At 41.8% G+C, this 15,357-nt stretch overlaps 1 protein-coding gene across 4 annotated transcripts in view; it reads right to left on the bottom strand.

Moving 5' to 3' along the window:
- Positions 1–15,357, bottom strand: part of LOC119969700 (casein kinase II subunit alpha) — a 99,070-nt gene that overhangs the window by 36,265 nt on the left and 47,448 nt on the right. For all 4 annotated transcript variants that reach the window (XM_038803692.1, XM_038803691.1, XM_038803694.1 and 1 more), the window contains 3 exons: positions 14,464–14,565; positions 8,614–8,664; positions 3,609–3,668 (listed from right to left, as the gene is read on the bottom strand). In XM_038803692.1, the coding sequence (XP_038659620.1) occupies positions 3,609–3,668; positions 8,614–8,664; positions 14,464–14,565 (213 nt within the window). The remainder of the gene's footprint in view (positions 1–3,608; positions 3,669–8,613; positions 8,665–14,463; positions 14,566–15,357) is intronic.

The raw sequence follows: 15,357 nt of genomic DNA, 5'->3' as shown, positions 1-15,357 counted from the left end.
CAACTGTAAAGAGCGGGGAATAAGTTGCCTGCCTGGTCTGCTTGACAGGATTTTGTACATAAAAGCACTAAACAGAAAAGAAAAATCTATAAAGGAAAGTGAAATGCAGCAGGCTTCCTGCAGATACTCAAAATAAAATTTAAACACAAAACAGAGCCTGGAACAGGCTGCACAAATAGGAAATATAGACTAGCAACCTCCAATCAAATTAGATTTCTGATCATTTTACGGCTATAAAATTTAAACAGCCGCGTTAAACATGTGGAATAAGGGAAGCAAGGCCGCACCAAAACCCATCCCATGCAAAGGCCATCAATCACACTGCTGAACAGTCGCACAAAGCCATAATGATTTCCCAGCTGAGCAGTACCATGCACCCTCGATACGCAGATTTGATGCAGCTTTTATTTTACAATCTGTATTTTAGGCACAAAGATTTAAGCACGATGAAAGGGACATTGCCTCACATGCAAGGTCTTTCTCATTCTGGCCCTGGCAACGTCCCACTGATTTTGGCTGCCAATTCGATGCTGCTGGAGGCATGTAATAGGCCTAGAAAGCGCGGCTCCTCTTCCTGCCCTTCTCCTGACTTCTCCTGACTTTTGATGTCGGTGTTCAACTATCAAATTAGGGCTTAGAGGGTTAAATTGATAGCAGGTTGCATGAACTTGCCTCATATTGCTCACAGAGGGCACACTGATCTACGATCTAGAGTAGATACGGAGAAATGATCTCCTCTGATGGGGCGAAAATCAAGGATGAGGAGATGAAATAAAACCAGAGCTAGGCTGTTCAGAGGAAGGAAGTCGGAAATAACTATATTGAAAAGATACAGTTGTATAAATGAGGAATTCTCTCCCCTCAAAAGGCTGTGGCTGCTCAGACTCAGACCAATTGATTATTGTTGGGTAAAGTTATAACGGGTATGGGACTATGGTGAATAAATAAAATTGAAGTGCAGATTGTCCATGATGTGGATCGGGCTGAATGGCCTACTTTTGTTCCCATAAGAACTAACCACTTGTTACTCTACACCTACTTCTTGTTTATTAATTTTTGGGATGTGCACACGCTGGCGACACCAGCAGTTAATGCCCATCCCCTTAGTGAAGCCAACTTGTTGCACCGCTGCACTTTGTGGGATGTACCAGAGCAGTTCAGGGCTGTGGTTAAAAGAGATGAGAGAGTTGAGGAAAGTGCGTCAGTCAACATATCTGGGATGTGCATGGATGAAGGCAAAATGTCGAAAACATTCTTGCAAAAAGGAATCATGTTTCACCCAAAGAATTCCAGACACGGGGTGAATGTGCAAACTCCACACAGACAGTGACCTGGGGCCGGGATCGAACCCGGGTCCTCAGCGGCGTAAAGGTCTACACTGTTTACCTACAAATTGTAAAACAAGGGAACAAAAGCAACAAACACGAGTACCAAATTCATGACCAACAAACCAGGGTAATGTTGGGAACAAAGAATATGCCATGATTCAATGGCCCCATTGTGCCTAGCAGAGTCGACTCGCTCCGCCTGGCTCAATCTGGATGTCGCCTCGCTGGGCGAGATCCAGATCTACATATTTAAGTGAGCCTAGTGGCCCATTTAAATACCGGACGCCTGATTCACACGGTGCCAAAGTTGTGACCTGCGAGATCTCGCCAAGTTGCCGTAGTGGGTCACACAAACGCATCAGGGCATCTCGCAGGCCAGTGGAGACTGTGGGGTGGCCGAGGACAGGGCAGGATGCTACCTGGTACGCCCCTTTCACCTGAGCACCTTGAGCCTGGCAGTATGCCCATGTAGCACTGCCAGGGTGCCAGGTTGGCACTGTCAGGAGCAGGGCCTAGGCCCGGGGCGGGGGAATGCTAATCAGAGGGAGGTGGGGGAGTCCCAGGGCTTCGACATGGCATGGGGTGAGGGTTCGATAAAGCCGGTAGGGGAGAGAATTGGGATCGGGGATGCCAATCAAAATGGTGCCCTGATCTGTGAACATCAATTCCTGCTGGCGGGCAAATCACTCGAAGTGCGGCCTCAGTGAGGAGTAACTCCCCAAGGCCAGAAAGGTGCCGTTGAATAACAAATCCAAAAGCATCGTTTAACATTTGTCCGCTGAATCGCGCCCTATAGTCCCCAAGTGGAGATGAACAAACTATCCAGCATGAGCATGGGGATTTTTGCAACATGGGTATTGAAATCAGCTGGACTAACCCAATGCCAAATTATGGTACAAATGTTGTCTACTGTGTAGGGTCCATCGGCAACCTCACCCCATTCCCTTTTAATGTTGATTAATATGTTCAAATCCAGTAGTGCATGAGCAAATGTAAAAAAAAGTGGAAAAAAACCGACTCTACCCACCAAAACAGAGTTCTGCACATGAGCTTGCATTAACAAACAGACTCTCATTCGCTCAGTGGCTATTTCATAACATTAGGAGGGCTGACATGACTATCTGCTTTCACTAACATTAAAAAAGTTTCAGTAAGGTTAGTGGAGGACCAACAGACTACACAAACACTTCTACAGCCCAGATTCACTCAGCACGGGGCGGTATGGTGGCACAGTGGAAAGCACTGCTACTTCACAGCACCAGAGACCCGGGTTCAATTCCAGCCTTGGATGACTGTGTGGAGTTTGCAGGTTCTTTGTGTATGCATGCTTTTCGTCTGGGTACTCGGTTTCCTCCCACAGTCCAAAGATGTGCAGATTGGGTGGAATTACGGGGATAATGCGGGGGTGTGGGGCGAGGTAGAGTGCTCTTCGGAGAGTCGGTGAAGACTCGATGGGCCGAATAGCCTACTTCTGCACTGTAAATTCTATGATCTATGAAAGCACCGGAGGTGTCCCACCACTTGCTGTAGCATGCTTGAGCCAGGTCAAGACCATACCCAGGAATTCTGTTGCCATCTTGATAAACTGGGCATTTCATAGCAACTCCAAACACATAACTGCATTTTACACCTGGCTAAAATAGTTTATGTCTCTATGTATAGGAATAATCAATAATTTAATCAGGACTCAAATTACTGATTGCTCAAGATGAAATGAGCAGTTGACATCGGTCACCTGAATTTGCAGATTGCCATCTTGAAGTTCTCTCTGGTAAAAATTGACTGCAGTTCATCAGATTAATTTAAATGTGAATCAATTTACCCATCTGTACTCTACATGTCCCTGAACATTATGACAGTGGTGTCATTACATCATCAAGATCAGCATTGAACTCATGACCCACGTGGTACAGTTTTTCCTGCTAATCAATGTGGATTCCTAAATAGGCCCTTCAACAATGACAGTTCAATTATCAAAATTCTTGAGAGATCTCCTAACTAAATTGGAAGCCACAGGCAGCTCAAATACTGACGCAAAGTCACAAGAACCACCTCCATAAAATTGGGTATAGCCGAGGATGTTGATGCGGCTTCTGGCATCCTGAGATGCGGACTATCCTGACATCCTGACTAGTGCTTTCAATCACCCAAAGAGCTCACTTGTGTTTTGGGATGTTCACACCAGCATACTCCTCAGATACTGCCATGTAAACATTCCATTCTCTGTTCTAAAAGTAAAATGGCTTACCAGAGTACAAAGTTCTGAAAATGTCAACATACCTTCAAAATCTCATACATGTAGAATCGTATATCATAATCTGTTAAGGTCTGGTACAGCTGCTGTAAGGAATATATACAAGAAAATATTAAGAATATTAACAAAGCTAAGTCTGGTTCATTGGAAATAAAATTCAATAAATCTTATAAAATAATGAAATACAAAATATATTTCTTCGCCAACATAATTACAAATACACTTTATCCGTAATTTCTCTTCACAATTAAAGAAACTGAACTCTTTAAAGCTCATCAACATAATTGTGCAGTGTGATGGTCAGCTAGATATTTATGTTCAAGCTTCCACTAAACCAATCCACAATCTCAGTTTGGACATCAAAGTAATCATTGATAAATTGTTAATTCCAATGTCTTTCTCAAACCCCCTCATCTAGAATATGAATCAGACACCATCTCAACTGGGGGGGGGGAACTATGTAGAAGTAAGACACTTCCTCACAAGACAAAGTAAATATCACCCAGTTCACTCTGTCATCTCCCAGAAGACAATTTAATAGTGAAGATTGGGCAGAAACATGGGATGGATTGTCTGCCTGGTCACGTCCATTAAAAGGCATGTCATAGTCAAGACTTTAAACATGGAGGGTGCTGCTTTGGAAGCTTCTGGAACTGTTTTTATTTAAAATGGACACTGAAATGGACACTTAAGGTAGCTGCCACGGTGATCTTTGCAACTTCAACACAAGCTATTAAGCTTCCGGACAATTCAGAATTGATTCATATTGGGTGGAGGCCTCCCCCTTGAATGGACAATGCCTAGGCAGCACTCCTTTGTGGAATCTATACTTGCCATTGTTTGGAGCTTAACCAAAATTCAAGAGTCAAGGAACTCTGAAGACTCTTATGTCTCCAGGTTTGCAACATAGCAAAGGAAAGGAGACAAAAGTGTTGAAAACTAAGAGGCTTAAAAGTCTTTGCCATCTTCTTTAGTTGCATCTTTCTTGCGTGTAGTGTTTGACTAATGTAGCGTTTAGATCTTTTGGAGTGAGCATGTGAATAAATAACCCTCTTTGTTTAAACCCATGGAAGTCGGCTGCTGACATTTTGTAAATTGACCACCCACTAACAGGGGTTTAAAAACACACACATCTACCTTTTCAAAAATAACTCTGCTTATGGACAGAAAGGAATGGTGGTGGTGGTGGTTGGGGGGGGGGGGGGATCGGTTTGTAACAGCCTTCAAGGTAAAAAAAAAAAGACATAGGTGCAGCAAGCTAACTTTGAAAAATGTTGAAACATTAACTGACAGAAAGGTGAGTTCAAAAACAAAATCTTTTAAGAAAGAAAGACTCACATTTGTGTCGTGCTTTTCAAGACCAGGACACCTCACAGCCCATGAAGTACCTCTGAACTGTAGTCACTGCTGTGGTGCAGGGAATACAACAGTTCATTTGCACACAAGGTCCTACAAACAGCACTTGATAACGACTAGATTATCTGTTTCAGTGATGTTGATTGAGAGGTAAATATCAGCCAGGACATCAGAGATAACTCCCATGTAGACAATGGGGCTGTCTGCCCTGCTCTTCTGTGATGGGAATTTTCTACCTCCAGCTTGAGAGAGCAGGTGAGACCCTGACCTTATTTGACAAGGATACCTCCTGCGGTGTGTCACTCTTACCAATACTGCACTGGAGTGTCAACCTTGATTTTTATGTTCAAATTCCAGAGTAGGATTTGAACTCCAAACCTTGTGATCAGACAAGAATCAACAGAGCCAATAAAATAAAAACAAAATACCGTGGATGCTGAAAATCTGAAATCAAAAACAGGAAGTACTGAGACAGTTTATCCTTCGAGTTGTCTAGTCATATCCAACTCGAAACACAAACTCTGTTTTTCTCTCTCCATGATTTCCGTCAGTCCTGCTCTACATTCTGAGCACTATGTTTTTATTTTAACCTAATCACGCCTGGTACGTTAGTTTTACCACTAACTATTAACCTAATTTTAGAATGGCTGTAAGAAAACAGAATAATTTCAGACTTTATTGGCATGAGGTTAGTTTTAATGAGGGTCTTTAATGAGGACAAGAGGCGAAGATGACATGATACAGTTGAAAGTAGTATCTAATGATGTTGGGCCAATGGGGAAAATTTATAAAAGGTCGGTTAGATTAGTCGATGGTGAGGCTTGTAGGATGAATGTGGGCGGGGAGGTATGAGGATTGGTGAATTTTATATTGGTTATAAGGAAACAAGGGCAAGAAAGATGGAGGTGAGGGTGCTGCAGAAGTTTCCTGGAAAATGGAGAACTAAAAGCTAGGCAAGTGGGATTTAGGAGGTGCACCTGCAGCTGGCCTGAAGGAGTTTTCTTTTTCGCAGGGATAGTTACAGAAGGAAGTAGCATTGGAAAGTAATGGGGTGATGTAGTTAATAATGATCTTCATTAGTGTCACAAGTAGGTTTACATTAACACAGCAAGGAAGTTACTATGAAAATCTGCTGAGACACAAAAGTTACAGATGTCTGTGGCGGAGATCACAAATGGAATGAGGTAATGGAGTTGGTACTGTCAAGATAATAGCATTGAATATGAGCAGGTGAATTTAAATAGAGTAAGAAGCTCAGAGACGATGAGAGTCAGCGAATTAAGGGAAGAGAACGAGGTGGACTATGACAAAGATGGAAATAACCTGAAGAAGTAGGAGGGGTGTAACCAGGTATGGTGCTGAAAGAAGGATAATTATGCAGTCGAGTAGCAGGAGACCAAGGTGTGCTTTGATTATAACAGCCACACATTGCCACAGCTGTATTTTGCGTAGGGCAAGTAAGTAGGAATTATTGACAGGGGCCACCATCAATAAGGCAAGTTTCAGTCAAAGGCTAGGATGCCAATGCAATTAACCACAAGTTGTAGATTAACCTTGTCAATGAGTGAATGGACATTCTGAAGGAAAATAATAAGAGCTGGCAGTAATTGATCCACTGGCAGAGCTAAAACAATTAGGGTGCAAAGGAGAATGACAAGGTTGACCCGAGAACACAAGCTGGGTGGAAAGGTTGACAAGAGGAGGATGATTTGTTAGTTGGGGTTGCTGGTTTCAAGGAAGGGCAACGAATGTCCTTCATGAGCCCTTCTGAAAATGTCAAGATAGGCAGAGAGGGAGCTATGGACTTATATAACGGGGTTGGGTGATTCAGCACTAAAATTGCAGGAGAGTAGGAAGGTAAAAATCCTGATGGATTGATATAGAGATTGGGTGTTGGGCAGAAGGATTTGACTCAAAGTACCAGAGACAGTACAAAATAAATGCACCTTGACTGGGTGATGAGGTAGGATGAAATAGGAACGGTCATCCCATTATGCCCAAAAGAGGAAAACAAAGAAGATAGTGTTATGGGCCAGGGTTTAGAGAACCCCAAAGTGTATCATGGAGTTCACCTGACCTACAACTTTTAATAGATTGTGGTATGGGGAGCACACAGCCCACTCTACAGGAGTGGTACAGCAGAAATGGAAAAGTACTTTTTAAAGCAAAACAATGTTTATTCTATTAACTCAAGTTAACCTTTTTAAAACATACAGTGAATATCTTAGCAATCATTAATTCAAATACTACTCCCAAAGACTACAACACTAAGTAAACCTTTAAGTTTTCCTTTTAACATCCATAAGACTTAAAAACATTACCTTTAACAGAAGCACATCAGGTTAAAGCCACTACTGAGAGCAGTTATTAGTTTTAAATCACCAAAGGATCGATTTATAGTTTTTAGATTACAGAGAGAGACTAATACCCCTTCTGGCTGTGACTGCAGCTATCCAGCTCTGAAAACCAAAACTAAAAAACACCCTGCAGCAAACAGCCTAAAATGAAAGTAAAAAGCTGACAGACTGCCCAGCTCCACCCACACTCTGACATCACTGATAAAACAACCATTTCGTAAAGGTACATTTCTTAAACACCCATTTCTTAAAGGTACTCTCACATGACAATAGAAATAAAAACCTTTTTCATGGCAACAACCAAAATGGACATTCAGGGGATTCAGATTACGCTGGCATGGGAGAGATTAGAGGTGTCACCGAGTGAAAAACACAGGACCTTCAATTCACACCATGGCTTTATGGGTGAAATCAAGGTTAACTGCCTTTTGGCAGCTCATCAGGGTTCAGACTGTCAGGGACAGACAAACACACATTTTGATGCGGCCTTTTAAGCCAGGTAGAAAATATCTGCACTTCATGGGGATGTTCATGTGCTCTGCTGGAAATTATGGGCTCACTTATCAATTTGCTTCACTGTGTAGTTGGAAATTCGAAGTGTAGTTGAAAATTGCACTTGCAAAGTGTGATGGAGTTTGATGCAAGGCGTAAAAAATTAGCATTTCAAATATGGAATTAATAAATGCTGAATTAGAAATGTAATTAATCAATCTTAGACAGCTATACTTGGAACGGGAAAAGTGATAAGAGTGGCTGGGAATTATGAAATCAGTTTCAGGAAGGTACTAAATAACAGAAGGAGGGAAAAGGGAACTCCTTGGCTAAAGAGATCAAATGGTAACACCAGTAGCTGGAGGGATTAAACAGTAAACTCAAGACAATGATTCCCCAAGAACAGTCAGAATTATATACTGCAGTCTCCAATGCATTGAAGGAGAAAGTAACACAAAGCTGATAAATTATTGCTCATGCACTACACTGGAAGAAAGAATTGCTCCTTCTTAAAACATTTTTCCAATTTAAGGGACTATTAAGCGTGGCCAATCCATCTACCCTGCACATCTTTGGTTTGTGGGGGTGAGACTCTCGCAGACACGGGGAGAATGTCCAAACTCCACATGGACAGTGACCCAGGGCCGGTATTGAACCCGGGTCCTCGGCGCCGAGAGGCAGCAGTGAGGATTGCTCCTTTTTTCACCAAACTCTAGCTTTGTGGGGCTGTGGGGTGGGGGGGGGGGGGGGGGGGGGGGGGGGATAATGGGAGATGAATATCAGTGATATTTGCATCTAACTTGCAATGCAAAAGGCACAATCTTACCTTGAAATCTGTATTGTTTACATGTTCAAAAACCAAAGCAGGTGTCCGTGACTGAGGAGAAACAAAGAATCAGAGTCATAAGTCTTTAAAATTAACAGTTTCTGTAAAATACTTTACAAGATAATGCGTTTACGAACCCCTTTGTTGGAAATGGCCATTGCCTGGCACCTAATTAATAGATGCAAAATGTAATGATATTAAATAAGCCAAGACTGTTTTCATCATGTCCCGTAACACATATTTCACATTAGTCAAAGGGTCATGAAATATAGGTTTTTAATTTCTTAATCATTGCAATTACTGTTAAAACAGGCTGAAGTAAACAACATTTCAAGGTACATCTCAATATTAGCAAACATGTATTCAACTACATTTCAAATAGTCAGAACCGCAAACCAGTCACCTTCTCTATTTCTAATACCCGCTTTTCTGAAAAAAATCACTTAAACATTAATTCAGAGCACTTTTTCATAAGATGCAGGTGAAGTGGTTTATAGAAGTGCCAGTACTGGGTGTGGGGGGGGGGGAGATTGCACTATAATAAAATGATAAATTAATTGGTTAGTGTAACTGCACCATACAAAGAACTGGTGGAATTAAATCCACATCAGCCTTTCTCTGCATGGCTCATTACCACACTCACTCAGCTCTGGGATAAAAGGTCAAATGAAGGTCAAATTTCTCTCAAAAACCAAGATAATCTAAGAAAATAATCCATTCCAATATACTTTCAATTCATCCATTAGGATCTAGGTGGTGCAATGTACGGTATTAAGATACTGGTCTTTTACCTTCATAGCTTAGTGTTCAATTTAGACAAGACAGAATTATTGTTTTAAAAGTCCTATGTAAAAGGAGTTAAACCAATCTGAATCTAGCTCCCAGTTTGAAACCACAGCATGAATCTAATTTGGCATTAAAGGAAATTAAATGTTCACATCACAGAAATATAACAGTATGGAAGGTATGGAGGAATGGAAAAATGTCACACAGGTACAGAGTACAGAGAACTTTACATTGAACCCGATCTAGGCGTGTCTGATATCAGAAAGGGTACAATATCACAAAGCATTCTAGTCACCAGATTAAAAAGAAAAATCACAGAAATAATTATATGCCTAAAAGATAAACGATTTAACATCAAAATTACATCGCAACTGAAGTTTTATATTCCAATGCAAAAATACTTCAGGGATTGAGTCCAGGTGTGTAGGAAACAGGCACATCTCTGAAGAGAGCTTTCATACAATCCTCTGTAACCGGGCTATTTCTATTTACATTTCTATACCCAATAAATGCCCACCAGACTGCAACACATTTCTGGTATCAGTTTGTGATTGGACTACTTTTATTTTTAATTATTTATTTGTTCATAGGATGTTGACATCACTAGCTAGGCCAGCATTAATTGCCCGCCCCTAATCGCCCTTGGGAAGCTAGTGGGAAACCGCCTTCTTGAACCCCTGCAGCCTATGCGTCGGTACAACCAATGTTGTGGAGTGCTTTGGGGGGGTTCCAGGGTTTTGACCCGGCGTCAGTGAAGGAACGGTGATATATTCCCAATTCACATTATTCATTAATAACGTGGATGATGATATAGAAAGTCATATGTCCACATTTGCTGATGATACAAAGATAGGCGGCATCGTAGACAGTCTCGATGATAAGGAGATATTGACAGGCTAAAAGTGCAGTTTACGTTCTGAATGGAAAGCAGTTAGGTGCAGTGGATGTCCAAAGAGACTTGGGAGTTCAGCTGCACAGATCCTTAAAATGCCACCAACAAGTGCAGAAAATAATCAAAAAGGTGAATGGAATGTTAGCTTTTATATCAAGAGGATTGGAATATAAAAACATAGAAGTTATGCTGCAGCTAAACAAAACCCTGGTTGGACCGCACTTGGAGTCACTGTGAGCAGTTCTAGGCACCACACCATAGGAAAGATACTTTGGCCTTAGAGGGAGTGCAACGTAGGTTTAAAAAAATGATACCTGGACTACAGGGATTAGGTTGAGGAGGGATTATATAAATTAGTTCCTTCCTTCATCGTTGCTGCCCAACTTGCTGAGTTTCTCCAGCATTTCCAGCTTCCAGCATCTGCAGCATTTTGCTCTGCTCTTGTTCAAGAACTTTGTGCATTTAGTTCTGCTGCTGAAGTTCCTTTAATGGCAGTGGCACAACCCTGTCAGACATCTTTCTACTTATGTAGGGTCTTCACTTGCTGCTCACTCAGCTGAATTTTAAATTACCCTTGTCCTATAAACCAAATTTCTTTGAATGTTCTTCCTGAACTCGCTAAAAAACTGTTAAAGCCATTCTTCTAATGGAAGCTTAAATAGGACTAACATGCTGGAAAGAGTATTACAGCTGACATATCCCGTTCACGCTGCATTTTACAAAAGCAATCAAAATTTAGTGATTATAAATTTGCCAGCTGGTCACTAAAAGAGAGGATTTAACTAAAAGTTTCATGCAATATATTCAGCATTTTCGATGTTTTTATCCTTTGATCTGATATATGATGAAATTAGTACGATTGAATTTAAAACAGAGGACATACATGAAATTCATACACAAAGCATATAGAAAAAAGGGGTGAGAAATTTTCTATGACTCTCTGGACATGCATGATGGACACATGAAAAGTATCCACCCTCAGCTATCCTTCTGTGATGAACGGAAGAAATTGGTATATACTGTATTATACTTATTTGGTGCAATAATGTTTCGAAAGCCTGGATTAGAGTGTGTATGTATCTGCTGTAGTAACATTTTGATGTAGTAATGGGAGGAGCCAGGTCTGTGCCAGTCAGTTTTGAATTAGTTTAGTTTTGGATGTGAGCGGAACAAGAGCTTCTGCAGAAGGCTGTCAGAGATTCAGCATTAATCTGACAGGATCTCTCCCTCTCCAAGCAGTTTCTCAAAAGATCTCTCTATCAATAAATCTATCTCTATCTCTAGCAATAAATCCAATGTTTGCTAACTTTATTTATCAGTGACTTTTGACCTGTGATGGGTTTTGTTTGATCATAGAATCCCTCCAGTACAGAAGGAGGCCATTTGGCCCATCAAGTCTGCACTGGCCCTCCGGAAGAGTACTCTACCCGCCACCCTACCCCTGAACCTACACATCTCTGGATACTAATGGGCAATTTAGCATGGCCAATCCACCTAACATGCATATCTTTGGACTGTGGGAGGAAACTGCAGCACTAGGAGGAACCCATGCAGACTCTGTGAGAACGTGCAAACTCCTCACAGATAGCCAGCAAAGTCGGAATCGAACTCAGGTCTTTCATGCTGCGAGGCAGCAGTGCTAACTACTGTGCCGCCCTCATTGATTGGAGATAAAAGAGATATCAGTTAGGAGTTAAAGTGTTTCATTTTATTGTTGAGTATTGTTTAACTAGTAAATCCCAGCTATATATCTGTGATGTTAAGGGAGTTTAATACTGGGTTAATAATAGTTTGTTTCAATGCACCATGGGCTGGATTCTCCGCCGGCGGGATGCTCCGTTTTGCCGGCAGCCCGGGGGTTTCCCAACGGCGTGGGGCTGCCCCACAATGGGAAACCCCATTGACTAGCCGGTGTAATGGAGCATCCCCACCGATGGGGTGAAACAAGAAATGTGGCGCAGTGGGGCGAAGAATCCAGCCCCGTATCTCTATTTGTGCATGGAATCACTCTTGGAGTGAAGTATCCTTTCCTCACAGTTTTACAAATTAAAAGTATGGGGGTTCCTGTCACGTTTCCTAGCAAATGTTGGGGTGCGGTCTGGGATTGTAATACCATGTGCAGCACGGTAGCACCATGGATATCACTGTCGCTTCACAGCTCCAGGGTCCCAGGTTCGATTCCCAGCTTGAATCACTGTCTGGGTGAAGTCTTCCCATTCTCCCCGTGTCTGCGTGGGTTTACTCTGGGTGCTTCGGTTTCTTCCCACAAGTCCCGAAAGACGTACGGTTAGGTGAATTGTACATTCTGAATTCTCCCTACGTGTACCCGAACAGGCGCCGGAATGTGGCGACTTGGAGCTTTTCACAGTAACTTCATTGCCGTGTAAATGTAAGCCTACTTCTGACAATAAAGATTATTACACTTCATTCTCAAATTCTTACACAACTGTATTCAGTCTAGATAGAAATCAGAAAATGAATACTATTGCTCATTTGGGATTCTGATAACAGACAAAAAAATGTGTTTACTACTGTCACTATGGAAGGAGTTTTCAGCTATCTTCTGATGATCGTAGCTCAGTATGGGCTATCAGCAGTCAATGGCAACAGGCGGAGGCCATTTGGCCCATCAAACCTGCTCTGCCTTTCAATTAGACCATGGCTGATCATCTGCATCAGCGCTACTTTCCCACATTTTCCCCATATCCCTTGATGCCATAAATATATAGAAATCCATCGATTTCAGTCTTAAAACGTGCTCAATGATTGAGCTTGCACAGCCCAAGGTGAAGAAATTCCTTCTCATCTCAGATTTAAATGACTGCCCCTGATCTTGAGTGTGTGTCCCCTGGTTCTAGACTCACCAGCCAGGGGAACATCCCATCTACATCTGTAAGAATTTTGTAAGTTTCAATGAGATCACCTCTCATTCTTCAAAGCTCTGGCAAATACAGGCCCAGTTTCCTCAACACCTCCTCATAAGATAATTCCACTAATCAGGGATTAGTCTGGTGAAACTCAGTTGCATTCCCTCGGTGGTAAATATATCCTTCCTTAGGTAAGGAGACCAAAACTGTACACAATACTCCAGATGCAGTCTCACTAAGGTTCCATATAATTACAGCAAGACATTAGTATTCCTGTACTCAAATCCCCTTGCGATGAAGGCCAATATACCATTTGCCTTTCTAATTGTTTGCTGCATCTGCCTGCTGGCTTTGGGCACTAAGTGCTTGATGCCCCAGGATAACCATGGATCTAAGGTTTCGTCACTGGCAAGTTCATCAACAAATTATATGCACTCAATTTAGTGGAAAAATATTACCAGTGAACATGATTTAAAAAATTAACTAACTCTGTGTTACACAGTTGTTAACTCAAGAAATACCGTTGGATAGCCTTGATTTACTATCCAGATTGTAGTGGATAGCAACTTAAACCAATAGCTAGATACAGCAGAGGTCCGTTGTGCCAGTGAGTAACAGAAAATGCTGAAATCCGAATAGTTAGCACAGCTTTTCTAATGTGGACTCTCATTCAGAGAGTCGTGAACACAGCCCAGCCCATCACATGAATCTGCTTCCCATCCATTGACTCCATCTACACCTCCCGCTGCCTGGGGAAAGCGGGCAGCATAATCAAAGACCCCTCCCACCGGGCTTACTCACTCTTCCAACTTCTTCCATCGGGCAGGAGATACAAAAGTCTAAGAACACGCACACACGAATAGACTCAAAAATAATAATAATAACAGCTTCTTCCCTGCAGTTACCAGACTCCTAAACTACCCTTTTATGGACTGACCTGATTAATACCACACTCCTGTATGCTTCACCTGATGCCTGTGTCTATATATTTACATTGTGTACCTTGTGTTGCCCTATTATGTATTTTCTTTTTCTTTTCTTTTAATTCATGTACTTAATGATCTGTTGAGCTGCTCGCAGAAAAATACTTTTCACTGTACCTCGGTACACGTGACAATAAACAAATTCAATCCAATCCAATTTCCTTTCCTGTGTGATTAATAGCCACAAAGACAATAAAATCCTTCTCAATTAAAAGATGTGTGCTAAATGTCTTAATACTGTGTAGTTTAACATTCAATTTTTATTAGAATTGGATTTCAGTATAAACGCAATTAAAGTGAAAGAACAGAAATCTTCACTTACCACGGGATCTTTGACAATATCTATGAGTGTGATAATATTTGGGCCTCCACGCAGATTCTCCAATATTTTAATTTCACGTTTTATTTTCTTCTTCTTTACAGGCTACAAGAATAAAAGTATATATTTGCTTTAATTATAAGTTACAAACTAAATTGTGATTGCTCTATTTCTTCCCTTTGCTTTTGCACACAAACTTCGGAGTTCCATTGCACCAACGGGAAAGATTTTAAAAATATTTATTTTCTCACAGGATGTGGATTTGATGGCTAGGCCATCGTATTTATTGCCCATCTCTAATTGACTTGAGAAGGTGGTGGCAAGCACCTTCTTGAACCTCTGCAGTCCATGCAGTTATAGGTACACTCACAGTGCTGTTAGGGAGATGAAAGTTGTGGGATTTTGACCCAACAGCAGTGAAGGAGCGGCGATATATTTACAGGTCAGGACGTTGAGTGATTTGGGGGGAAACTTTCAAGTGTCGATGTTTCCATGCATCTGCTGCCCTTGTTCCTCTAGGCAGTAGAGGTAGTGGGGTTGCAAAGTGCTGTCAAAGGAGCCTTGGTGAGTTGCTGCAGGACATTGTGTGAATGGTACACACTGGCGACACCGAGTCAGTGGTGAGGGAGCAAATGTTGAAGGTGTTTGCTGGGATGCTAACCAAGTAGGCTATTTTATTCTGGATGGGGTATCCTTCGAGCAGCACTCATCCAGGCAAATGGAAAATATTCCATCACTCTCCTGACTTCTGCCTTGTAGATGGTGGACAGGCTTTAGGGAGTCAGGCTAGTTACTCTTTACAGAATTCTCAGCCTCTGGAGGCTCTTGTACCCACAGCATTTATATGGCTGGAAAAATTCAGTTTCTGGTCAATGATAACCCCCAGGATGTTGATAG

Source organism: Scyliorhinus canicula, chromosome 7 (assembly GCF_902713615.1).
Source record: "Scyliorhinus canicula chromosome 7, sScyCan1.1, whole genome shotgun sequence".
Taxonomy (NCBI): Eukaryota; Metazoa; Chordata; class Chondrichthyes; order Carcharhiniformes; family Scyliorhinidae; genus Scyliorhinus; species Scyliorhinus canicula.
This window is presented reverse-complemented; position numbering and strand designations above follow the sequence as displayed.